Here is a 25856-nt window from a genome sequence, read left to right on the forward strand (position 1 = left end):
GGACCTCCATCTCCAAATAAAGAATTATGAGTTCTGCAAATGAAGCCCCCAGCAATCCAGAGCTAGGGAGAGGCCTAAAGGAAAATGCACAGTAGCAGATGATGAAGCCATCACGATGGGTGGCAGGGGCTTTGCCCCCAAAGGTCTTTTCTGGACGCCCCAGCCAAGCAGCCATGAACTAGTTCTCCAGACCCTCCCTGGGCTGCCACTGTGTGCCAAGTAAGGGGCTTAGAGCCTGGGATCTGGGCCAAAGATAAGACAAGCTCTCTGCCCTCCAGACACTGCTCCCCATCCCAATCCCCACCCCCAGTTAGGAGGACGACAGACTTGGTTTTCAATCAACGCACATTCTAGATTCAAATCCCTGCTTCCCACTTAGGTCAAGTTGCTTGATCTAAACCTCAGTTTCCTCATCTGTAAAACGGAGACTATAAATCTTTGTTCAGGGAATTGATCTGGGTAAAACAGGAACTTTGATGGGCGCGTTCAGCCCCAGTCTAGCTTGGAGTAAGGCCCCAGAAGCGATCGCTGCACCGGAGACCCCCGGCTTGGGGGCAGTGCTTCTCGGTTGATGTTCTAGTCTCTGAGCTACTATTTCAAAGTTTTGTAAGGGTTAAAAAGACTCGTTTTGGAGAGTGGTTTATATTCTTTACAAATTAAAATGTTATCCAATCTGACACCCACTCTCCTAACAGCCCCCGTGCAGGCCCTCTAGCTTCCTAAGACTCCCCAGCCTGCCCCTCAGCCAGGTGTCAAGGGTTGGGGGCCAGAAGGATCACACCACAGACAGCGCTGGTCTCCAAGGCTTTATTCAGGAAGGTTTGCATCTGTTTGACAGGCACGGTGCAGGGGGGTTTGTAACAGTTCAGTTTTCTCCAAGGTCCCATGGGGAGAGGGGTGCAGAACAGAAAGAGCCTCTCGCCAGGTGTGTGTGGGGGGGTCCTCTCCTCCAGAACAAAGGCCACTGATGAGGTGAACACCCCAGAGCCAGGGGCTGGGTTATATACAAAAGGGGTGGACAGATGCAGAGAAACTCAAAGCTAAATACAACTGAAGGAGGAAAGAGTCCATCTCACGGGGTCAGGGCTTCTTCTGGGCTCTTTCTACCAAGTGGGAAAGGAAGTTCAAAACAAACGCAAAGCTTTCAAGGAGAAATAAGTCCAGGCTTTCGGTCTTAGTGTTCTGTGCAATTTTAAAACCCAACAAAATAAATATAATTTAAAAATGCCTTACATGACACTAAAGGCAAGCATGGGAAAAGCAAGCAGTTGAGGAAACCTTCCGAGAATGCTAAGCAGTGCTGAATGCCAAGAAGTCCCCGGGCAGCCTGGAGGACGGGGCAAGAGGGCCCAGCGCCCATTCACCTGGGCACAGGTACACAGAGTTTGTCCTGCCTGCTGGCACCTGCACTGCCAGGACCCAAGGAGTCCCTGTGGCGATGAGGGCTGGGCAGGCATGGTCTTCCAGGCTGTCAGGGCAGAGGTTCTGGGAGATTCCATTTCAGAATCCATCTATCCCACTGAGACAAAGGGAAGGGCCAGATGGCAGGGAAGCAGCTGGCAGAATGGCTTGAGAGACAGAGTAGGTGTGGAAGAGAACTAGCATGGTAAACACAGAAAAAGAAAAAAAAAACAAAACCAGAAAACAAAAACCCTAAGTAACAGAATAACCCTAAAGTGATGCTATTTCACACACTTTCACATATTTAATGTAACCCACAGCAAAGTATTGCCAGTAAGAGGCCCCATGGGCCTCCTTTAATAAGCACATCATTTGCATATTAGCACATTGTTTGCAAACAACTGGTGTCTGCCTAAAGTGCTTGGAACATTTTGTTCTCTTAAACAGGCCCCCTGTAATTTTCGTTCATATCATGATTTGCTTTAGCAAACTTCTTTCACAGATGGAAGAGGATAACTTTTGGCCAGTCCATAGTCATATAATCTTTACGTCTGAATTAATAATGCCCCTGCCCTGCAAATGGCTGAAGCACAGACCACCAGGGTCCCTTCTAGCCCAAAAGTCACTATAGCTCCAGAGGCCGAGTTGACTTTGGCTCCCCAACGCCCCCGTCCTGCTGCCTCCCAGATCACATGCTGCCACGAGGTCTCTCGTGCTCCACCGGGTGCGGGTGTGGCCTTTAGCAAGTCAGCCCACACAGGAGCTCACCACTGTTTTAAACAAGAGCCAGGAAGTTTAAGTGATTTCTTTTTTTAAAATCTGTACTTATACATCCTCATGTGTCCCACCCTCCACCCCCACCAAGTGTCACTCACACTTCCAGCATAAAAGGGGAAATGTACGTGGGCAGGCTGACAGTTCCCCAGAGACCCTGGGGTGGTGGGGTGGGCAGTGGTTACTCCAGACACACACACCTTGATCCACAGTCTCCCTCTGTGTCCCTAGCTCCTGGACTCTCGCAGCTCCTGTACCTCTGACAGCAAAGGAGTCGGTGGCAAGCCCCAAGGAGCCTGGGACAGAGCTTGGGGTTTTGTTCTTAAGAAGTCATGTGAATTTTACATTCCCCTCCATAACAGACTCTCTGGCTTTCAGTTAAAATTGGGCTTAAATAGGTCTTCCATGAATCTTCAAAAGCGAAGACTTCAGGAAGAGGTGCCTGGAGCACGCCCTGGCATCCACTACATACCCTGCAAAATACCCACACTACATTGGAGAAGCAGGAATCTAAGCCCTTCAGGCGGTTAAGACTTATTTCAGAGGCAGTAACAAATGATGCCAGGAGGCCACCATGGCATCTCTGGAAGCCAGAAGCCTGCCTTCTTCCTGCCTGGCACGGACCTGAGCTCCTCCCCTATTTCTAGATCTGCAAGGGACTCTGGGCCCCATGACAGGAGCCCACATACACAAGCAGGGTTGACCAACTAGCATCAGGTAGGTGAAGGTCAAGAAAAGCGTGTCCCTCCCTGGGGCCAGGGCCCAGAGACTCTATAGGTCCCATCTTCCCCTGGTCGCACCCCTGGAGCTCAGCGTGGCACAATGTGCCTTCTGAACTCACGGGTTGCAATTCCAAATGGAAGAGCACAGCTTCTGCTCGCCTCCTCTGGGAAGGCCTAGATCAGAGAACACAGCCAAGCTGGCTTCAGTCTTCTCCTGGCTCCTGGGTCTGGCCTGGAGCCGGCGGTTTCCATACCAGATGGGTGGGGGGCCTTGCCTGAGCAGCCCTGGAGAGGCCACCAAGGCATCCCTGAGGCTGCTAATTGGAAGACACTTTGCTCACAGTCAACATGTGGTTCCCTGATGGTTTTGTGCCCCAACTACCAGAAAACCCTGCTCCCAGCCAGGCACCAGGAACCCGGCCGGCCCCCTGGGCTCTCAGGTGGGGAGGCCCTGGCAGAAACAACACTGTGCTTGGCAGCACTCCAACAGCACTGGCCGCCAGGGGGCAGCAGGCCTCCGCAGGTGGTCGGTCCAGGCTGGTGCTTCCTAGGGGGCTCCCAGAGGCAGGGCTCATCTGGTAGGGTCCCCTCAGCACCCAGGGACCCCCTTCAGTTCTACACCTGACCCACCTCTCGGACTGGGCATTTCTCTTCTAGTAGGTGACCCTCTCTACAAAGAGCAGTCCAAACACCACCTCCAAGCCCTGAAGTTAGGGAAATGACTAGAAACTCTCATCTCTTCTACAAAGTGTCTTGTAGTGCAGTTCGGGAGGGTCAGTTCTGGGTTTGAGCCCAGGTGGAAGTGAAGGAAAAGTTAGGAACGAGAAAGGAAGCACAGGGGGAGGAAAGGAGGCCCAGGCGAGGGCCAGGGAGGGCGTGGGCAGCTCAGGCGAGTGGGGCATCCTGGGACATTTCTGTCAGGATGTCGATGAGGTTGTTCAGCCCCGAGAGGTAGCCATCCTCCCGGTTCCCCTCCTGCCAGGGGACGTCATGCTGCAGGGTCTGGCCCTCAGGCAGGGGTGTGGTTTTCCCAAAGTCGATCATCCACACTTTGGCCTGTTCCTTCTTGTCATGGATGAAGAGGAGGGAGCTGCCAATGACCTGAGGGGAACAGGGGGGTGAAGGGTGAGCTGGAGCCCCACCCTGCCCTTCCCACTGCGGCCTGGGGCTGGGTGACCAGGTGGGGAGGCTCGCTCAGGCTGGTGCCTGCAATTCCAATCCCCATTTTCAGCCAGGCAGCAGAGCCGGCCCAAGAATGGCCATGCCTGGGCAGAGGGCATTGGGTTCCAGGGTTGGTGACCACCCTTCTGTGTGGGCAGCAGCAGGCACCCCTTCACACCCCGACTCTGGCCTGCACACTTTCCACTCCTTCCCTCCTTCTTTCCTTCCTTCCTTTCCTTCCTTCCCTCTAGACAGGGTCTTACTCTGTCGCCCTGGCTGGACTGCAGTGGTGCAACCTCCTGGGCTCGAGCGATCCTCCCACCACAGCCTCCCAAGTAGTTGGGACTACAGGCATGTACCACCATGCCTGGCAAATTTTTTGTTTTTCATTTCTTTAGAGACAGGGTTTCACTATGTTACCCAGGCTGGTCTCAAACTCCTAAGCTCAAGCCAACCTCCTGCCTTGGCCTTGGAAAGTGCTGAGATTAGAGGCATGGATCACTGCACCTGGGCAAACTTTCCACTCTTTCTAGACCACAACCAAACCTGGGACCTTGCCCTTCCCCCTCCTAGAACCTGACTCCTTCCAAACACTCTGGAGGGAATCACAGTGAAAGGGAAGGTGCCCAGAAGAGTCCAAACTCTCCCGGGGCGGGGGTGGAAAAGAACCCATTTCAAATGCACACAGCACCCCACCGCAGCAGCACAATCCCCTGCAGATTCAGGGCGGACAGGCCCTATAGGGCCTTCCCAGCCTGGCCCAGGGACAGTGGGCACCAAAGAGCCTGCCCCTCCTGGGAGAGCTCAGAGCCTCTGCGTGGCAGCGAGGCGCTTTCCCAAATACGGCCACACATACCCCTGGGTCACCTGAGTGGGGCCAGAGGAAGGCCAGGGGGCACAGAAAGGGCTGAGGTGATATTCCAGCTTCCAGCAGTGCAGGGCAGGTGGGGCCCCTGGCGAGGCTGAGCCCAGAAAAGGGGCTTCCTCTTTCCAGGTGGAAAACAACAGACCCCAGCTGATTTGGCCTCTTTCCAGACCTTAAGGGAGACTCCAAAACGTGTAGAACAAAATGCTTTTCCAAGAAATGAAAGCAGAAGTGTTGAAGAAGGGTGGGAACGGCTTTGAGACAAAGCTCTGTGGCCTGAAGTCCTCCGAGGCTCGGCCCCTGGGGTCAGGCAGCCAGGCAGCACCCCCATCCTCCAGAAAGGCAGCTGGGACAAAGGAGGCTCTGGCAGGAGGCACGAGGATGCTTCATCAAGTGGAAAGGAGAGGCCCCAGGAGGAGCTGAGGGTCGTCTAGGGGACGAGGAGAGCAAAGAACATTCTGAGAAGGACCGAGCTCCCTGCTAGGGGCAGATCAAAGCCTGAGTCTCCTCTCTAGGTGTGCCACCCCCCTCCTCGCAGCCATCCTCTCCAGGTGCCCCGCAGGGAATGACATCCAGGAGCAAGGTAGGCCATCTGCCTGAGAAGGGCCGGTGGTGTAGTTTGCAGAAAGATGCACCACCCTGCTGGGTGCCCCAGGGCTGACCCTATGAGTTCCTACTACTGGCTCCGCAGCCTTCTCTGTGGGCAGGGCATAGGCTGAGGCCACCTCCATACAAGACCCCATACAAGAGGGCCTCCACAAGACAGTCCAATGAGAGGGGCTGCTTTCCTGAACCACCTACACAGCTGCAGGGAGCCGCAGGATCCCACTTCACACCCATGGGGTTAGACAGCCTCAACACTGCAGTTGTGTGTGTGTGTGTGTGTGGGCGTGTGACTGGTAAAGGCATGCATGTTTGTGTATGAGTGGGTGTGCACACAAAAATGTGTATGTAGATATATGAATACATGTGTGAGTGTGTATGTGTATGACTTGTGTCAATGTGTGATGTATCAATGTGTGTGCATGCATGTGATTGTGATTTGTGTGTGTGTGAATGTGTGTGTGATTTGTGAATGCATGTGGGAATGTGTGTGCATGTAGGGTTTATGAGTGTGATCTGTGAATGTGTGTGAATGTGTATATGCACGTAGGGTTTATGAGTGTGATCTGTGAATGTGTGTGGTATAGGATTGATAAGTGTGGGATCTGTGAATGTGTCATGTGGCTGGGGACCCGGACTCCCCATGTCAGGGTCTCATACCCCTCCAGGGAACCTGCCGATGCCTCCCAGAGCCTCTCTCAGGTGTCTCAGTTCCCCACCTGCTGCCCGCTTCCCCTGCCAACCAACATATGCAAAGGTGGGAGGTTCCAGCCCCGCCCGAGAGTGACACCTGAAGACCTGCCTGCCCTCCTCAGGGTCTCATCTGAAGATGTAGGTGGTGGTCGGTGGGTGCCCGGCTATTCTAGCAGCTCAGAGAGCTTCTGCCCTAAGACCATGGGGTGTGTGGGATAGAAGTCCTGCCACAGCTGCCCAGAATGGACAAGACTCTGGAGCTGGAAGGACAAGGGAGGAGAAAGGGGGCAATAGCCAGGGGTCTCAGGCAGGACAGCCTGTGTGGTTACCCTAGGGAGCATTAAGACGCAGCTCCCCCATGCAGCGAGGGGGCTGGTCCCTGATGGCCTGCCTCTGGCTGCACCAACCTGAAAATGCCCGACCCCCCCGCCCCGGGCTTCTGGAAGAAGAAGGCCTGTCGGCATGCACAGCATTCTGCTCAAGAGGGCAAAAGCTTGCCAATATCTACCTCGTGGCACTTGAAGAAGGGAGAAACTTCTAGAGTGGTTCGAATGGCCTTCAGCCGGTCCCGATAGGCGATCTGGGAATAGAAAGAGGACCATTTTTAAACACTGCGTAGGGGGAAGGGGTGGATTTTAGTCCATTTAGCTCATTAGAGTCACCGACTGTAGAAATGGCAGTGACCTTACACCCTGATCATTTATTCCAACCTCCTTATCTACAAATGAAGAAACTGCAGCCCAGAGGAGGGGCTGCAGCTGGGGCTCCGCTGCCGCCCTTTCTCCCACCAACCTTTCTCCATGAACAGGAGGTGTGGGGAGGGCAGTATCAGAACACCCACACAGCCTCTAGTGGTTCCTCCTGTGAGTGTGGTTTACCCTGAATGCCGGACGTCTAGACGCATCTTCCTGCAAGCAGGGCTGCTATGGCGACTTTCTCAGCATAAATGTCAGTACCCTTGACTTTTGAAAGGACAGAGTAAGAGGGAGAACCACAAATATCTCTCCCAGTGGCCTCTCCATGGAGCCCTATAAACTCGTGTCAAGCTGTGTTGGCCTTGGGGGTGCCCCATCCTCCCCAGAGGCCAGCTCTGTGGGTCTTACCCGCCGGCTGCGTTGGGAAGCCCGTTATACACAGATACAGAGTTCCTCAATGCCTGCTGGAAAGCAGTGACAGCTGGCAGGGCCAGCCGAGCAGCCCCCGGAGTGTTCAGGACCAGGAACAAACCCCTGTCGATCTCAGGCATAGGAGGCATGTTCCATGGTGGCCACTGCTAAGGGGCTGAGATCCTCCCCTGCAGGGGACTCAGGAACTGGAGGACTTGGGCTACGAAAGAGTCAGGTGCATTCCCCATGCCTGCAGCCTCAGAGCTTGCCAGGAGCCAAGGGAAGCCTCCCCAGCTCGAAAAGGAAGATTTCCCAGTTCCAGTCAGTACTGAGTCTCCTTGGAGAAATGGCTACCTGGTCCTCCCCTACTTGTTCTGCAGCTGCTGTGGCCTGTTCAGAAGGTGCTGTTCACAGGGGCTCTAGGGCCTGTGTCCCAGATGTGCCTGGATCTATGACTGCCCTGGGGAGCTGTGCACTTGGGCCACAGTGGCACAATATTCCCTAATTCAGCTGGAAGGGTCAGTGCTCTGGTCCCAGTGGGCAGAGCGTCTATCCAGCCTGCGGGTCGCTGCAGCAGCAATACACAAGACAGAACTTTGTCATGAACTTGCACAACCCACACCCCCAGACTTGGAGACAGCATGCCAGCTCTCCCTGGCAGGGGGCAGGGTGACCTCGAGCACACAAGATGGGGACAAACAGGTCTACCCACAGCAGGTCTGCTGTGAAGATTTGCCGCACACTTGGCATGACACCTGGCAGGCGGCGGGCACTGTGGAAACCCAGCAGTTCTCTCTCTCAGGGGATGGGAAATGCTCTCTGGAGCTATGGGGCCGATGGCTAAGGGAGAGTCAGTGAGTGTCCACCAAGCTTCCCCGCCTACCCGACGCATGCCTGGGACAAGCACATTGCCTTCCTCTTCCCTTTCCAAGCAGAAGCTTGTGGCCAGGATGGATACACACTTTCCTGGGTACAAACTTCAGTGCCTTTGACCTTTTTTTTTTTTTTTTTTTTGAGACAGTTTCACTCTTGTTGCCCAGGCTGAAGTGCAATGGCAAAATCTCAGCTCACTGCAACCTCCGCCTCCCGGGTTCAAGCAATTATCCTGCCTCAGCCTCCCAAGTAGCTGGAATTACAGGCATGCGCTACCATGTCTGGCTAATTTTTGTGTTTTTAGTAGAGACGGAGTTTCACCATGTTGGCCAGGCTGGTCTCGAACTTCTGACCTCAGGTGATCCGCCTGCCGTGGCCTCCCAAAGTGCTGGGATTATAGGTGTGAGCCACCACGCCCAGCGTGCCTTTGACTTTTGAAAGGGCGGAATGAGAGAGCCACAGAAGTCTCTGCCAGCGGCCTCTCTACAGAGCCCTACAAACTCGGGTTGGGGTGTGCTGTCCCTGGGGGTGCTTTGTCCTCCTCTTAGGCACCTCCAGAGTAGACACAGTTGTCCCTTCCTGGCTGGCTGGAGAGACCCTCTCTGGAGGTGCCAGACTCACCAGGATGTTATGGTTTCCTTTAGTGAACTCTCTGAAGGCCTCGGTGACCTGCTCCCTCGTTTTGGTCTTCTTGAAGTCCCGGTTCACAGTGCCGTCTTCTTTCTGAGAAAAAGAACAACACCCCACCCCGAAGGGGGTCAGCAGGGACCCTCGGGCAAAGACTGTTCTCACCCACCCAACACCACAGAGCAGGCGAGCCCCATCTGGACCCGGGGGAGGGCCAGCGGAGGCACCCAGGTGTCCGCATATGGCGCATGGAGGTGGCATGCACAGCAGAGGGGAGCCTGCCCTGTGCCCAGACACAGGGGAACACAGAGGGTGGCACTGACATCCCTAGACAAGTGAACAGTGGTAGGAAAGGCCCGGAGATGTGAGGGTCATCTGGGCCGAGGATGGAGTAGCATGGCCAGGGTCTGGCCCGTCCTGAGTGCAACAGCAGGGCCGAGAGAGAGGGTCGGCCTCAACTTCCCACTCCGGGACCTGGGCCCTGAAACCGGTGCCCAGAGGTCCCTGCCCTCCAGAGGCACCTCCCCTCAGCACAGGCAGGAGAGACTTGCTCCTGCCCCGAGCTCAGGTTGACTTCCTTTATAATCTATCATCTCTTCTTTCAGGTTTTCTGAAAGCCAGGATCCAATACAGCCCTGCTCATCTCTGCTCCCTCGCCCACCCCACTCCCATCTTCTTGGCCCCAGCACTATCTCCATTCAGTTTGTCCTGGGCCCGCATGTGGGGCTTTGCTGACCTATGAGGAAATTTGTTCTTTAGGGACAAAGGGTGAGAAAGGAATGCTCCGCCAGGAGTCCCAACAGTGGGCCGTGTCTGCCCTCAGGCTGGAGATTACTTCAGCTGTGTCCTCACTGTGGCTGCCTTTGACAGGACTGGCAGGACCTGGGGACGAGACAGCAGCCCTGGGTGCAGAAGGGGCCGAGAGCGGGGGACCACAGGCAGCGCACCCCAGGCAGAGCCTCTTGGCTAAGGCTGGGGTGGGCAGGTGACGGTGAAGACAGCTGGCTTCTCTCTGAGCGGGAAGACAGGCTGTTGGCCGTTCTGATGGCTGGACAATAGGCAGAGACCAAGAGCACATCCTGCTTGAGAGGGAGAGGTGAAGGGAAAGTGGATTGTTTCGAACAAATAAAGTAAGGAAAGCAAGTGCTAAGGAGAAGGAGGAGGGGTACAGAATTTGCATCCAGTCTCAGAGCTGGATGCAAAAAAGAGGGAAGGGCTACAAAAGACAAAAAAGGGGGCAAATGCCTTTCTCAGCCCAGAGCTCGCAAAGCAGCTGTCCCAGGGGAAGGTAAAAACTTCCCCCACACGCCACTGTGGGCAGCGAGCCATTGACAACTTCGGAAGCGTACGTCTAAATGCCATCTGAAAGGAGGCTGAGGGGAACCTCCCACCAGGACCATCGGCTGCCCAACCCTGACTCCAGGCTGGACACTGGAGATGATGCAGACCACGAATGGACAGAGAATGGGAGACCTGACAACCCCACAGGGACTGCCATCTGCTCTAGAGGGATAGCTTCTGAGACCCTGAGGGGCTGGCGCCCCAAAGCCCTGCTCTTGCAAATTTAACAGCAAGGGTGCACGCAGGGGCCCAGGACAGGGAGGTCAATTCAGACAGTGCCAGTGATCAATCCAGACAGTCATCAATCCAGACAGTGCCAGTTCCCCAATTTATTCTGGGGAAAGTAAACAAACGTTTGAGCATAATCACATATAGGAAGCTTCTGTGTGCCCATAGCCAGAGTTAAGAACTTTTCTGCCAGATACACATAGGTACAAAGGGATAGAAGGGAAAGAGCTATCATTTTGTAAACCACGAACACAAAGTAAATATATTAATTAGGGGAATATTACATTTACTTACAAAGTTTGTCATGTTTATTTGGGGCTTATGTTTCTATTTCTGTTCCAATAAATATTTTGAAATTTCAAAAAAAAAAATAAAAAAGAAGAAGATCGAAGAGCAAAGAGGAGAGAATGCGGTTTCTGAGGGACCCTGGCTCCAACATCAAAGGCGGCCAGCATGCTCCTCCCTTCCCTGAACTGTCTGCCAGTCCCGGTCTGCAGCCACAGCAGAATGAACCAGCTCCTCCACAGGCATCCCGTAGGCAGCTCTCGCCTGGCTCTTGGTGCCAGGCACCGTCTGGGCTAAATGGAGAGTCCTCGGCAGAGGGCTGACAGCTGGGCAGGCTGGAAGCCACTCTGCTCTGAGGCCTGAGCCCCCTACACAGCTATCCTGCCTGAGGAATAGGCTGAGGTCTCCAAATGTCTGGCCTTGGGGCAGGCCACCCACACTCTGAGCCTATGCTTGGAGAAGCTTACAGCTTCCAAAGGGCCCTGAGAGAAGCCAAGCCCCCCGAGGTGGGCACAGGTGGAGCCTGAGGCTGCGCTCACTCGCCGGCCTCACCTTGATTCCCTCGATCCTGAACCCCAGGGTGGCCGTGGAGCTGATGGTCTCCCGCCACTGCATGTACCGCGGCTTGGTCACAGCCCGCTGTGCTTTCTCCTCCTCAGTGGGGGCCTCGGGGTCCACCTCGATCATCTTCTGGTACATGTCCTTCCGCAGGCTGGGCTTCTTCCGGGCCTTGGTGAGCTCCTCCTCCAGGTAGGTCCTGTGTAGGAGGGGAGGCGACATGAGGGCCGCGGCCTGGGGCAGGGCTCACCAGCAGCTCCTTTCCCGCCTGGTGGATGAAGGTTCGGGGCGTGTGTTGCCCGACAGCCGCAGTCAGCTCAGCGCCCTGAGTCAAGGCACGACCTTCGGAGGGGGCGGCAGACTCTGCTCCAGCTGGGGCTGGCTCTAATTTTTTTTTCTTTGTTTAGATAATTTTTTTAGTAGATAGGGGAGTCTCGCTATGTTGCCCAGGCTGGTCTCAAATTTCTAGCCTCAAGTGATCCTCCCACCTCGGCCTCCTAAAGTGCTGGGATTACAGGTGTGCACCACTACCCAGCCTGGGGTTGGCTCTTGATCCAGGAGAAAAGGGGCAGCCTCACTGAATCGGACTGCCTTCACTCAGAGCCTCCTCAGGAGACCCCTCCTCAGGAGACCCCTACAGGAACCGGCAGAAGAAGGAAGACGGAGGCAGGGCAGTGGGGCGGGGGGCTTGTCCTGATCCTGCTGCTACAGTGGAGCTGAGAGAGGGGACTGGGGGGCAGGGTCTACTCAGGGCTCCACTGTACCCCCTTGGCTACCTGGGCCCTTCCATAAAGTGAGGGCTTCCAAAGCCAGAAGCTGTCCTGGCGGGAGAAGTCCGTCCTCCTCAAGCCCCAATCTCTGCTGCTCTCAGGCAGCCTGAAGGCTGAGCCTGCCCGTAAGTGTCTCTGCTCTTTCCAAACAGGGGAAATCTTCTGGAGCACAAAGTTCAGGTCAGAAGGTGGCTTCGGAAGGGGCCCCAGTGTGGATGGAAAAGCCCGTAGTGTGGGGGAAAGGCAGGGAGCTCCCTCAGCCTCTGCTCATCCTGGAGACATGCCTGGCACGCCCCACCCCATCGACACCAGGCCTCCTCATAGGTGAGCCCCCAGCCCAAAAAGCCTGAGAAAATGCTTCCAACTCAACTGCCTCATGGCCCTGGCCTCCACACAAGCAGCTCCAGGTGAACTGGCGGGGACCACCTAGACACGGGGACGGGGTAACAGGGGCAGGGGCAGCAGAGAACCTGAGCAGCCTGGGGCTGAATCGCTGGCCCTGAGCTACCGGGACACAACCCCTCCCCCAGCACACACCTCTGTGCTTCTACCTTCTCCAGAGCAGAGGTGGGGTGAGTCATCCCACCCCCGCTCCCCTACTCTCTTTTTAGAGCCCCAGTCTCCCTACACAACAGGCTCAGAGGCTGCCCACAGCCCTTGAGGAGGCAGAAATCAGCAGTGTCAGTTGCAGGATGGGGAAGTTTTCTCCCCTTTGCCCTGTGTGGGTGGGAGCTGCCCACAGAGGCCCCGCCCACCTGCCCTCCACCTGGCCCTCCACTCTTCCCACATCTGTCTCCCAGGCCTTGTTCCAACACTGCCCACCAACTTCTCCAAGTTGCTGGTTTGGGACCCAGAACAGACTAAACAAAAACTATAGCGTCTTAAAAATGACAGGCTTTAGAAACCACTGTATTAACTGAAATTTGCAGTGAAAGAAATGGGAAGAAAAAAACAAATCCTTTGGGTGTGAACTTAGGCCTGGCTGGTTAGGACCTTCCAGGAGGTGATGAGGGCTAGAGGGGGAGGTCAGTAGCTTTGGGTTGGGCCCTGGCATGCACACACACCCATGTGCGCACATACACACACACATGCTCATGCACACACATGCACATAAACACGGACTCCTGTGCACCACTGCACACACAGGTGCACCCATGCAGGACACGCACAGAGTATACCCCTCACATCCAGAGTCAGGTCAGTGGTGACGGGGGCGCCGAGGCAGGGGCTGCGTGTGCATCCGTGTGTGCACCGTGTAGAAAAGGGGCAGCCAGGCTGGGGGAGGGACTCCTGAGGGTGCTATAGGGGCCCGCATGGTGGGTATCTGCACTTCTGCAAAGAGCTCTCAGCACCTCCTTAAACAGGAAGCAGACCTCAATGTGAAATCCCTTTTCACATGGCCTTTCTCCAAAAAGGGCCCCCGTGGCTCAAAGAGCTGCCCAGGAGAGGAAAGGGGCTGGGGGGGAGATGCCCACAGGGGGTGCCAGCTGGATGGTGGAGCGGGAGGCCCACAGGGAGGTAAGGTAAGGCTCAGCCCCTCCCCACACTCCCCTGCCTGCCCGAGGCAAAGTCAAAGCTCCAAGCCATGCAGGGAAGCAGAGACCTGCTCGCCCACTCACAGGACGCTGGGGGAGGAGGGGACTCAAGACCAGGTGGAGGAAGTACTCCTTTGAGACAGGCCAGCCCAGGGAGCCAACAGGTGGCAGACAAAAGCCACCCAGAGCTCCTAAAGGGCAGAGGTGCTAGGGATGGGCTTTCACCTGCACTCCCCAGGCTGCTGGTCCCGATGTCAGGAAGACAGTGCTGATTCTCCAGGACAAGTCACAAACCTCAGAGCATGCCCCAGAGCCACTGAGCCTGTGTCAGTGGGAGCCAGAGTCCCAAGAAGCCCCAAGGTGCAGACACCACCAGCAACTGCATCACATTCTCCTTAGTGCCACTCCTCTGCCCCCGCCATGCCCAGGACTGTTTGGTGACCAGCCCTTCCATTTCTCTGTGACATGTCTCAAACCCTTGTGCCCTGGGACTCAGCATTTGAGGTAGCCCTGGGCTCCAGCCTCCTCACCCTGTCATGGAAAGGCCACATTCTGGAGGTGACCATGAGCGGCCAGTCTTGGGAGAGGCTCTGCAGCCAAGGGTTCTGGATGAACGCATTTGGGGGAAGGCCACAGTCCACAGCCCAGATGGAACTAGCCTGGCACCTCAGGGAAATGCCATGGAAGCTGGGTCCCACACAGCTCCCTTGGGAAGGGCTGGGCTGCAGCTGGGGGCCTGATTTGCAGTCAAGCAAGCCTGGTGCAGAACTGCACCAATCTGCTGCCTGGTTGGGTGGCCTTGATGAGTCACTGAACCTCCTGGTGACAGAATCCTCCTGCTTATACTGGAACATGACCCATCTCCCAGAATGGCAGTGAGAACCCAATGGGATAAATAATGGAAGCATCTAGCACAGCCTTTGGAAAAAGAAGGGTCTTTAGGATTTGTGTGCAGAAAAGATGGGGCTGGGTGCACCCTGCTTCTGGGGAGACCTTCCTCTTCCCCTCCACACATACTCTTCTCTCATCCTGCTCCCTCTGCCTGCCAAGATGGGTTCATGGGTACCATCCACGGTCACTTTAGGTCTCTCCTGAGAGCGCTAGGGTGCAATCAGTGAGAAGCTGCGGAAGTCAAGCGGGCGGGTGCGGGCAGCCCTGGGGCAGGAAGCGGGGCTCCTGTCCCCAACAGGAGCAGGCAGGTTCTGGGGTAGCCTGGCCCTGTGCTTGGCTGGCTCTGTCCTTGGGACAGCCGACTTCCAGAAATGCCCAGCCAGTGTTCTTCACACAGGCCATATATTTTTGGCCAGGTCTGAGTGGACTCCAGTTGGATTATTCTCTGTGTGGTCATCTGAGAAGTCCTGCTGCTATCTGGGTTGGAAGGAAGGGCTGGGCCTCCCCTGAGAGGACACATTCTGGTGCGCCAGGGGATGCCATCCTGGGTCAGAAATCAGACTTGGGAAAAGCAATGGCCTTGGGCTAGCTGGGGGCATGTTCTGTCTCCTCCCTGCCCTATCCCAAGTCCCTGTGGGCTAAAGATAGTAAGGAACTTGGATGGTGGGAGGGAGGTGGCCAGAGATGGCGCAAGAGCAAAGAGTGGGGCCTGTGCTTCTCCATCCCCCATTCTTTCCCTGTGGGTGACGGTGAGGGAACACAATAGTCAGTGGCAGGGGCTGATTTTAGGACAGAACTCCCAGGAGGAGAGAGAAGGAAGGAAAGAAACACTGGCTGGCTTAGCCCACTTCTCTCTTGGCCTCTCTCTCTCTCACACACCCCTCTTTCTCAATCTCCTCTTATGAGAAATAATCCGGTTAAACCAGTCACAGTGGACACAGCCTTCTGCTCTGAGCTGAGTCTCGGTGCCTGGCCTCCCAGACAGCCCTGCAAGGCAGCATGGAGGGGCCCGGCATGTGGCCATCTAGCCCAGGTGCTGCAACCGGGGCCAGCCCCAAAGCATGAGCACCGCACGCTGGACACCACGGGGGCCAACAGCCTTAGGGAGGTTCACCAAACCCGCACAGGGGAGAAGGAGCCATGCTGTGGATGACTCAGGATGGAAGGGCCGCAGTTTGAGAGGTAATGAGAAAACCCGGCCACCTAAAACTGAGCCCCGAGATCAGGGCAGCCAGCCTCAGGCATCCCCGTCTGCTCTCTGCCCTGCCTCCTCAAGCCCACTCTTCCTTTCTCCTCTTCCCTGGAGTCCTCTCCAGGCTTATCCCCTGGGCAGGTGTCAGGGTGAGCCTGAGCCTGAGCCTCTGTCAGAAACCTGGGGGTGGGAGTCAGTCCTGCACACAGGCCCAGTGACTGCTCCAGGCTCACCTTGGGCCCCTGTGGCACCCTGCCATGTGGGTTTCTTGAGCTCCGTCAGGGGCTTCCTCCTCCTCTTAGGCAGGTACAGGTCTTTATTAGTAAACCAGCATGTTCTACTAGCCACTCTCTCTTCCCACTCACCAGGGCTGAGGAAATGGAAAGACCTCGATTCCCATCTCCCCCGGCAGCTCACACAGCAGGAAGTCACCATCCTGCGACCTCCCTACCTAGTGCTCCCTGCATCCCTAGTGATCCCACCTGAACCAAGGGCAGCTCTCTCTTCCTTCTCTCTAGGGGGGCTCAGAACCCAGTCGGTGCCCTTTTTCTGATTCTGCCAGCCCCTGGCTTCTGCTCACTGGAGAAGGAAAGGGGCCATCATGGGCAAAGCCCAGGTCCCGGAACCCTCTGCACATAATGGGAGATTCCTGGGGATGGGGAGGCTCTAATTGGTCCAACAGCCTCCTCAGCCTGCCCTTGCACCTGTGAGGCCTCCTGGAGGCCCTGAGTGCTGTGCTGTGCACTTGGCACGTGGCTTGCAGCGAGGCAGGCATGTGAGGTGTGAGGAGCCTGGCTCACCTGATGCCCATCTTGCAGTCCATCACACAGGGCGAGTCAAAGTCGGCCAGCAGGTCGTCCATCTGGTTGTAGCGCTCCCCATCCTTCACCACATCGCCGTGGTAGGCAGGTACAAAGGGCCTCAGCACATCCACCATCAGCCGGTCCAGGCAGCGCTGCTCTGACTCACAGTGCTTCTTCAGGATCCTGCCATTGGCAGCCGCCTTGAAACTCCCTGCAGAGCAAGTGGAGAAGGTTCTTGGTCCCCAGCTGCAGGCAGCTGGCAGAGGCACCCTCCCCGGCACAGGGCCTGGGCCTCCCTGGGGATAGCTGACGGTGTGCCTATGTCCCTGCTGTGGACTGAGCACCTTAAAGGGAGTGGGTTAAAGACCCAATCCCCCACTCACTAACTGTAGTTCTGGGCTGGTTCCCCAGCTTCCTTGACTCCAGACTCCTCCTCACCAGTGTTCCCTGCTGGAAGAGTACAGAGCTAGGTGAGAGACCAAGGTGCCATGACTCAGTCAGTCCTTAGTGTTGCTATTTTCATCCTCACCTCCATCATCAGCCCTGCTTCTCGGCAACGAAGGTGTCTCCTGGCCTTAGTAGAGAAACCCTGATTGGACAGGATTCAGAGCCAGGATGGGGAGATACAGCAGGCTAAGAAGTGGGGCAGGGGGCGGTCTAAGGCTTGGCCCACCTGGGCGGCACTTCTTCTGAGCCAGACCCAGTAAGTATTCACACAGGCTGTTCATCCAGGTGTCTTGGGTTGGGCCAGTGTGGTCAAGGAGGTAAGCGAAATGCTGGACCCAGTGCTGGCCTGCAAAGGACCCACAGGCTGGTGAAGTCATGAAGGCCAAGTCCACAGACAGCTCCTGACACGTCTCCAGATGACAGTGCTTCCAGAGGGTCCCACGTGTGGGCTGGATGGCTCTGGGGCCTTGGCTCCAGATGTCCCTCCTCCCCGGCCCTGCCTGGACTCAGCTCCTGGCCACCTTCCACCCAACACCGCACACCGCCCTGCGGTTATGGGGTGACTTGGCCACATCTTCCACCAGCTGCAGGCTTCCTCGGGGCAGAAACTACGTCTCCGTTAATGCTGCAACCGCCAGGACCATAGCAATTTGGGCACACAGTAGGTGCTCAATGAAGGGGTTAGCTTTGCCTCTTTGTCCAGGGTGACAAATGGCAGGTAAGCTATAAAGACTGATGACTTCATCTGTCTTACTGAATACAACTGCAAGAGAGAGAGAAAGAGAGAGACTGGAAGAGACAGAAATAAAAGCCAGAGACTGAAAGAAGGAAGGATGCGTGTTTTGGAGGAACGGGGTGACACAGACTCCAGAGAGGTCAGTTGTCTACGGCATTTACAAGGCATTGGTAAGGCCGCAGCCTGCAAGTGTGGCTGCGATTTCAGACTACAAAGTCTCGGAGGGAACTTGCTCTGGAGCTTTGATCCCCAGAATGCAGCATCCAGGGCACCTCCCCAGAGGGCTGAGCATCGTGCCAGGAAAGTCCGGGAGACCTGTGTCTACCTGCGTGTCCGGCCAGCTGGATCCAGGGGTACTTCTTCTTGAAGGACATGACAAAGGGAGACCAATGCACCATGTTTTTTATTTTTCTCCATGATTTGCTCTAGAAACAAACAAACAAAAAGCTCTACATTAGAAAGACAACCATTAATTTCTGGTTAGGACAAATTCAAAGTGAAGGCCCTCATTGCCTGTGGCCACAAGATGGGAAGGGCCCTTGGTGGGCTCCGAGGACCTTACCAGCACCATCACCTATGCGGCACGTGGTGGGAGGTGGCTTTACCCCATTTAACGAACAGCCTGAGCAAAATGCTCAGGGGAACTCCCCTCGTCCCAAGAGCAATGACCCCTCCAAGGAAGGCTGGAGAGGACACGACCACCCAGCCGCACCACATTAGTTCATATTCAATTTGTAGATGCGGAGGCAGCAGAGGCACCTCTTGCCTGCGAGTGGTTTGGAGACTTGAAAGGAATTCCTCAGAACAGAACCTGCACCAATGGCTTCAGATCACACAGGAGGGAGCAAGTCCACAGCTCTCTCCTCTGCATTGCGCTCCGCCCTCTCAGGATGTTTCTTCAGTGAAAACAGCCAGGGCTGGGAGTGTGCGTGTGTGTGTGCATGTGTGTGCATATGTGTGCATGAGTGTGTGCGCATATGTGTGCATAAGTGTGTGTGCATATGCGTGTATGTGTGATATGTGTGCGTGAGTGTATGTGTGTATGTGTGTGTATGTGCGTGCATGTGTGCATGTGTCCATGTGTGTGTGCATGTGTGTGATATGTGTGCAAGAGTATGTGTGCATGAGTGTGTGCATGAGTGTGTGATATGTGTGCATGAGTGTGTGTGATATGTGTGCATGAGTGTGTGCGTGCACATGTGTGTGTGTTTGGGGAGAGCAGGCCCTTTGGGCAGAAAGGAGAACTAAGGTATATTGAGCATCTTCTTATTTTACTTTTTCAATGAGCATGCAAGTCAGTTCTTTCTATTTCCATCTGGTGGAGCCTGAGCCTGGGAGAGGTAAATGATGAAGCTGGGATTTAAGCATTCATCTATACAACTACTTGAAAATAAATAAAATTCTTTTCTTTCCCAGCAAAAAAAAAAAAAAAAAAAATTAGAAAAAATATCCTTAAGTGAACTTTAGTAAGAACAGGCTGCGGAGATGAAGATCAAGTGTCCCCAAAACACACCCGCCCTGAGGGGGGCGATGAGAACCTGAATGAGAAGCACTGTGAGTTCCTGAGAAAGCAGATCCGGGACCAGCTAAACCACGGAGAGCAGAAGCCATGAGGCTTGCAGAGGAGATGAGGGTGGTCCCGCCTGACAGGGGGACACGCTGAAGATGTGGTTCCCACTCCTTGCCCTGAAGCACCCAGCTGCAGCCCTCAGGGGTCAGTGGTGGCTGCTGGGTCCCCAAGGTGAAGTCAAGGTGAAATCAACTTCCTTTGTTTTTTCTCTCTTTGCTGAGACTCAGCCGCTTCTGTCATCAGGTTTTCAAGTTAAAATCTATTTAAGGAGAGGAATTCTTCCTTACTAAACCTGGTAATTTTTATCCCCATCCCAGAAACCCTCACCCCACCGCCAAGACCAACTCTATTCTTAAGAGAGGGCAGCCCCGCACGAGGCCACGTGACAAAAGGGCCAAGGCTTTACTGACAACCGTGTTTTTCCTAGATCCTTCTGATGGAGATCGCCAAAGAAGGCTAAAGCCAGCAGAGGCATTTCTTATCTAAGCACCCAGAAGGCTGCATAAACAATCAGGGCACACAATGCATGAGGGGAACAATGGAAAAACCTCATTACATAAGATGAGCCAGCAGTGGCTTGTAGGGGATGCCCCTGCTCAGGGGGAAGCCATTACGGTGGGTCCAGGGGGAAAGTGCATAGCCAGTCACCACCCCACCTGTGGGTCACATCCCCACAGCAGAGCTCAGAGAGGACAGGGGCTGACAGGCTTCGGGGGTGGTGTGGGAGGAGGGGAGCCCAGAGTGGTCTCAATCCAGCCCTCGCCCCATCCCATGCCATGTCTCCACTGGGAGAACCCACACCGCACTGCTTCACAGCCCCTCTTGGGGCCTCAGTTTCCTGTGTCCGGTGAGGAACAAACAGCTGATATACCAGTCTCCTTGGATGGATGGACACTCTAGGGCCCTGGAGAGTGACCTTCCCTCATCCCAACAGCAATGGCCCCTCCGAGGAAGACTAGAGAGGGCCACTCTCCCAGCTGCAGCAAGCCACTTTACCATTTATGTATACAGGCGGAGGCAAATGAGCATGCATGGAGGAAGGGTCCCAGCATCCTAGAGGGGCCGTGCAAGGGCAGCTCACTGCGGAGAAGGAGGGAGCTTATGGAGGCTGCACCCACCAGAGACAGTTGGGGGCCAGACTCAATGGAGAGAAAGAGAAGACTGCAGCTGGCAGCGGAAGTGTGGGGACAAAGGCCCGGGGACTGGGACTGGGAGTGGTTGGGAACCAGATCTGCTATGGGCATGGGGGCTGCAGGCAGAGGGAGACAGGTGAGCAGGCGAGGCCTTGGGAGAGCGTGGGGTGGGGAGGAAGGCCAACCTGGGCCCGAGAGCCGGCTCCCCTTTTCCTCCTCAATGACTGACCTTGAACAAGTTCTTAGTCCTCGCTTGTAAAACAGACTGATACATAGATTCCCGTTCTCCCAGGAGACAACGTTGTCAGAAGATGTGGGTACAGGGGTGTCTGTGGGAGGGTCTTTAGCCCTCTATGTTCAAGGAGGGGACCCAGGTGTCTCTGAAGTTACTCCAAGAGTGGTCAGTCCTGTGCTAAGCGGAGTTGCCGGCCTAGGTTCTGAACAATAAAGACCTTGGAGCCTGGGGCAGGGTCAGGCCCACCCTGTTGGGGTGCAGCTCTCCCGAGACCCACAAGACGCAGTGAGCAGGGGCCTGTGACCCAGAAAGGTGAACAGATGCCGGGCAAGACAGTGTGGCTCAGCCTCTGCAAGGCCATTTGAAGCTAAGAAACTTCTAGTTCTTGGACCTCTCCCAGAGGCTAAAGACCAGGGGTCCAGAAAGGAGGGGGTGCTCCAGGGTGGGGGTCTTCTGACAGTTCAAGGGATCCACAAGCCTCTCACATTGCTGAGCTCTGACGAAACCAGGCATCTTTACTGCTTGGCTGCCCTCTGCCCACACCTCCTCCATTTCTTCACCATGAAAACAGGTTCCACGTGGCCAAGGCCCTGAGAGTCCCCCGATCCCAAGGCTGCCCTGCCTGGATGAGGGCCGTGGAATATTCCACTTGTGAGAATGCCATGCACTTGCACTACAGACCTCTTTTCTCTCTGCCAGTGGCAGCACACAGGGTTTCCCCGTGGTTTTTAAATAGCAGCACCCAGGCACTGCCTAATGTCAGTGCCAAGCAGTAAACAGAAAAAGCCATTTCCAGGTCTAGGCTTGGGGAAGGAGGGCTGCAGGGTGACCCCAGCTGCCCCAGCCCAGCCCCTAGGAGCAGAGATAAACTAAAGGATGGGAGGAGAGTCCAGAGAACCAATGTCCTTGTGATGGTTGGGGAGACCACAGCACCCACCTCAGGAACCAAATCCACTCCAGGCACACGCCACTTTCCAGGAGCAGCCAGGCTAACAGCCCTCCCTCCGAGCATGGTTGGAGGAAGCCCCAGTCCTCAGAAATGAACTCCAGGCCTCATCCGCCAGCTAAGACAGGTAACAAGGCAAGAAAGGAGGACAACCCAGAAGAATCCCACCCGGAGGGGTTTATCTCCCGCCCCTCCGGCCCTCCCCTGTGGGAGATATTCAAGAGTGAGCTCTCCATGGCAGCCTCTGTCTCTTCTCTGTCTGAAATCAGACCCAGTCCCAGGTCTTCAGCCTCTCAAACCAAGCTCTAGGAAATACAAAAGCAGCCTTCAAATGCCTTGAACGTGGTGTGGCAAAGGGAACCTGGTCCCCCGCCCAGGGCAGAGCTGGCCACCTGCTCCTGCATCACCTCCCAGTCGTCAGGGGAATCGGGACATCCCTTGTGGACCCCTCCTGGAGTGCTCCCAAAGCTCTCTGTGTGTGGCAGGTCCCTGCTGGCCTCCTGGGGCTGTGAACTGCTCCTTGGCAGACCCGGGGCAGGTGGCAAGCTGACTGTGGCCAGCCCTGCTGTGACCCTTACTTCCTCACACGCAGATGTGGGGCCGGCCTAGCCAGTGGATGTGCTGGGTTTCTTCCTAAGCTAGCTGAGTAGTACTGTGCAAGGGGACTTGCTGCTGGCTGGCATTGCTTTTGTCATCTCTTGGGGAGATGGGAGGGCCCATTTCTGCAGACTTGCCCCAATACCATGGCACGGTGTGTGCACTCATACCTGTTACCATTTATGGGGCTCTCGCTATATGACAGGCCCTGGTTAGCACATTATGGCCTTGTTCCTATGTTCTAGTTAGGAGCATTTTCTCCATTTTACAGATGAAAGAGTCTGAGGCTCGGCAAGTTACTTCCCCAAAGTCATCCCATTCTATGCCCTGCCAGTAGGTACCACGCACATGGGGAGCCTCCAGCCAGTTTACCCACTTCCGTGCCTATCAACGAGTGAGGGCCCACCTCCAAGTGCCCCTTCCAGTCTCAAGACAGCAGGATGAGGGGACAAGAGGCGACTGGGCAGGAAGGACAAGAGCAAGATTCTTCCAAGGCGGTTCCCCTGGACAGTCAGGATGCCAGCCCAGGAAAGTTTTCTGGCTGCTCTGTTAGCAGAGGAGCCCAGGGCCTCTGATGCCCCTAAAGCTGGCCACCAAAACCCCAGGTATGTCCCTCTGTGGGGCTGCTCAGGTGCCACTTCCAGTGCAGCCGTCAGATGACACAAGGTTTAAGCTCACCCACATATCAGATCAGAGCAGCCAGACACTTCTGGACTCTGTGGATGGGATTCTGCACTTGTGATGTTCTTGGGGACACTTTGGTGGAAAGGAAAGCACCACGATGCAGGAGTGCCCCTGGGCAGGTAAAGGGCAGTGGAGTGGGCTGGAGACACACAGCTTTTACTTTGGTTCTGGGCAGGGTGGTTAAACCAACTGAAGACCAGGCATGAGGTCTTTCAGGTAACCTCCGGCCTCACAGGCTTGGATGCAAACCAGCTGGGGAACTCCCTAGGTGGCTGCGCTACTGGTTACATGAGCACTAGTCTGAGCTTTGCTTAGCTGCTCCTCTGCAGGCAGGGTGGGCAGTGCCTGCTGCTGACTTTGTCACCCCTGCCTGTTGCGACCTGGACCCTGCTCTGTAAGAGGGTCTCGTGCTGAACTCCAGAAGCACAGGGAAAGATGGAGCTTCAATTCACTCAGAGAAATGTGGAAAGAAAAGATCAGAAAACAGCCAGACCAGGGTGAGGGAGGGGTGGTGGTGGTGGTGGTGAGGGGAGTGATTTCTTAAAACTCAGAGAGGCCTGGAGACCTCTGGTGTGGTTTTGTCCCCTGGCACCTGACTTGAAGGAGCTAAAATATTCAGAGAATGTGGAGAGATTTGTAGTGGGAGGGAAAAAATCTGAAAACAAAACCCCAACCCTCCTTGCGCTGGAGGAGACAGGAAGTCAGAGGCGAAGGGAGCTTGAGGAGCTGGCAGACAGCAGTCGCATTCCCCCGCAACAGAGAGAAGCCTGCCCCAGCTCCCAATTCTGCTCCCCACGTCACCTGGGAGTAGGAAGCCCTCGCCTTTGGGAAGCTCAGGGCACACCACATTTTGTCTCCCTTTTCCTCTTCCCCTTTTCCCAGAAGTTCCTCTGAAGAGCAGATAGGAATCTACTCCCTGGAGGCCAAGGCCCACACAGAACCATCTCCTCCTGCTCAACACACACAGCCATAAAACAGACCCGGGGTTCTGTGGCAAGGGGGTGTGGAGCCTTCCTGGGCAAGCAGTTCCTCCTCCCCACCTCCAGCCCATCCTTGGAGCTGCCCGGAGCCAGTGGGGCTGCCTGGGCAGGGTCTGATTCTGTGTGTTTTTCTGGATCAAGTTCCAACCCTCCTGTGATGCTAACGGTTCCTGGGTGTCGCCATCCTCCCTGGGTCCTTCCCATCAGGCATCCTCAGTCATGCTGTACGGAAACACTGCCTTCAACAAATCAAAGGGCAAACGGGCATAACATCCAGGTCTAGCCTTTGTCGTTCATAAGGCAGGCAAAAAAGGACCGCTGGGGGCAGGGAAGGAGGAGGAAGGAGGAAGAGGAAGAAGAGGAGAAGAGTAAAGAGGGGGAGGAGGAAGAGGAGGGAGGAGGGAGGAAGCAGAGGAGAGAGAAGGGAGAGCAGGAGTATAGGAAGAAGAGAGGAGAAGGAAGAGGATAGGGAAGAGGAGGGAAGGAGGAAGAGGATAGGAAAGAGGAGGGAAGGAGGAAGAGGATAGGAAAGAGGAGGGAAGGAGGAAGAGGATAGGAAAGAGGAGGGAAGGAGGAAGAGGAGGAGGTTGGGAGGAGGGTAGAAAGAGGAGAAGGAGGAAGTGGAGGGGAGGAGAAGAGGAGGAGGAGGAGGTGGGGAGAAGGAGGAGAGGAGAAAGAGGAGGAGGAGGAGGGGAGAAAGAGGAGGGAAGGATGAAGAGGAAGAGGAAGGAGGGGAAGGAGGGACCCAGGTCTACCCTACTCTAGGCTGTGGAGATGTGTGGGCCTCTGGCCACCCCACTTACAAAATGCTTTAACTATGATCAGGATCATCTACATAACATGCAAAATGAAAATGAGGGGCCCCTTGTCCAAAATTCAGTAAGAATGTCATGATGGGGAAAGCAGAGCTTCACCAAGCTCGGGGTCCTTCTCAGGCCCTGTGACTGCTCAGCCAGGAAATGGGCCCTGCCTCCTGGGGAGGAAATGGCCCCCCTGTTAGGATACAGCAGGTGACCCCAGGCCTGCAGGCCTATGTGGCCTGCTCACAGGCAATGACCAGAGGCTCCTCAATCCTTGGGCAGGGGAAGGCTCAAGGCCGCAGGCACCTGTGGCTCTTCTTTCGGGGCTCGGAGAGGTCTCCTGGAAAGGCTGGGCAGGAGAGGTGAGGAGGCAACTAGACCTCAGCCTTCTGCATGTTCTTCAGAGTCTGGCCTTGCTTCCTGTCCCTGCAGTGCTGTCTCAGCCGGTCAGCGGCCACTTGCCCAACCCAGCCTTCCCCACCGGAGGCCAAGCCACCCAGGGCCAGCACTTCCGATCCTCAGCTCAGCCCACACGCCCTGCCAGGGTCTACTTCCCGTCTTCTTTCCAGCCACTTCCCGCCCCTCCAAACCAATGTTATGTTTCTCAATGCAATTTGGGATGGGTAGGAGAAGAAAAAGTTGTGATGCTGGGGGCAGACACTTGTGTGTCGTGAGGACTGCATGTCACTGGCAGCCCTTGTGACATCCACACATGGCACCATCTGCAGCACACCTGGGCTCACATTCTCTTGGGCCTGTGGAGCTCTGCAGGCAACTTCTTGCTCCACACACCTGTCCCTATGCCACCTTAGGCCCACAAGGGTGTCAGCTTCTGCTATTAGGGACTTTGCAGAAGAATGACTGTGGATGCTCAGGGCTTAGCTAACTCCTGTGTGGACTTTAAAATGCAACCCAGATACCCTCTTCCCAGGAAGCCTTCCCTTGCCTCTCCTGGGTGCTTCCAAAGAGCCCTGGGCACGCCTCCATCCCAGTTCTCTTTGACACTAGAAAGAGACCTTGGTTTACCCTGGTGGGCCCTCAGAGACCCCCAGCAGGTTTCCTGAGTGCCTGGCTGGGCAGGTGCCAAGCCTCACAGGATCCAGGAGGAGGGAGATCAAACTCAGCAGGTGTGGGAGGGGCTGTACTTGCCCATCAGGAGCCCAGTCAGAGGCTCCTGAAGAAAGTTCACATTCTGGGCAGGCGTGGGCTCCACTCCATTTCCTTATCAGGGCCCTGACATTCCTCTCCTGGAAGCCACAGCTGTGCTGGGACAACTTCAGAGAAGCAACGAGGACTTCGG

General features: G+C 55.5%; 1 protein-coding gene across 1 annotated transcript in view; it reads right to left on the bottom strand.

The window, feature by feature from the left end:
• Positions 1–793: 793 nt before the first annotated feature.
• The window catches only part of ITPKB (inositol-trisphosphate 3-kinase B), a 109953-nt gene continuing 84890 nt past the window's right edge, over positions 794–25856 (bottom strand). The window contains exons 3-8 of the mRNA XM_011997978.1: positions 17937–18036; positions 16426–16639; positions 11232–11436; positions 8820–8921; positions 6728–6799; positions 794–3998 (exon numbers count right to left, since the gene is read on the bottom strand). Of these exons, the coding sequence (XP_011853368.1) occupies positions 3783–3998; positions 6728–6799; positions 8820–8921; positions 11232–11436; positions 16426–16639; positions 17937–18036 (909 nt within the window). The 3' untranslated portion in view covers positions 794–3782. The remainder of the gene's footprint in view (positions 3999–6727; positions 6800–8819; positions 8922–11231; positions 11437–16425; positions 16640–17936; positions 18037–25856) is intronic.

The sequence above is a fragment of the Mandrillus leucophaeus genome, unplaced genomic scaffold (genome assembly GCF_000951045.1).
Source record: "Mandrillus leucophaeus isolate KB7577 unplaced genomic scaffold, Mleu.le_1.0 Scaffold550, whole genome shotgun sequence".
Lineage (NCBI taxonomy): Eukaryota > Metazoa > Chordata > Mammalia > Primates > Cercopithecidae > Mandrillus > Mandrillus leucophaeus.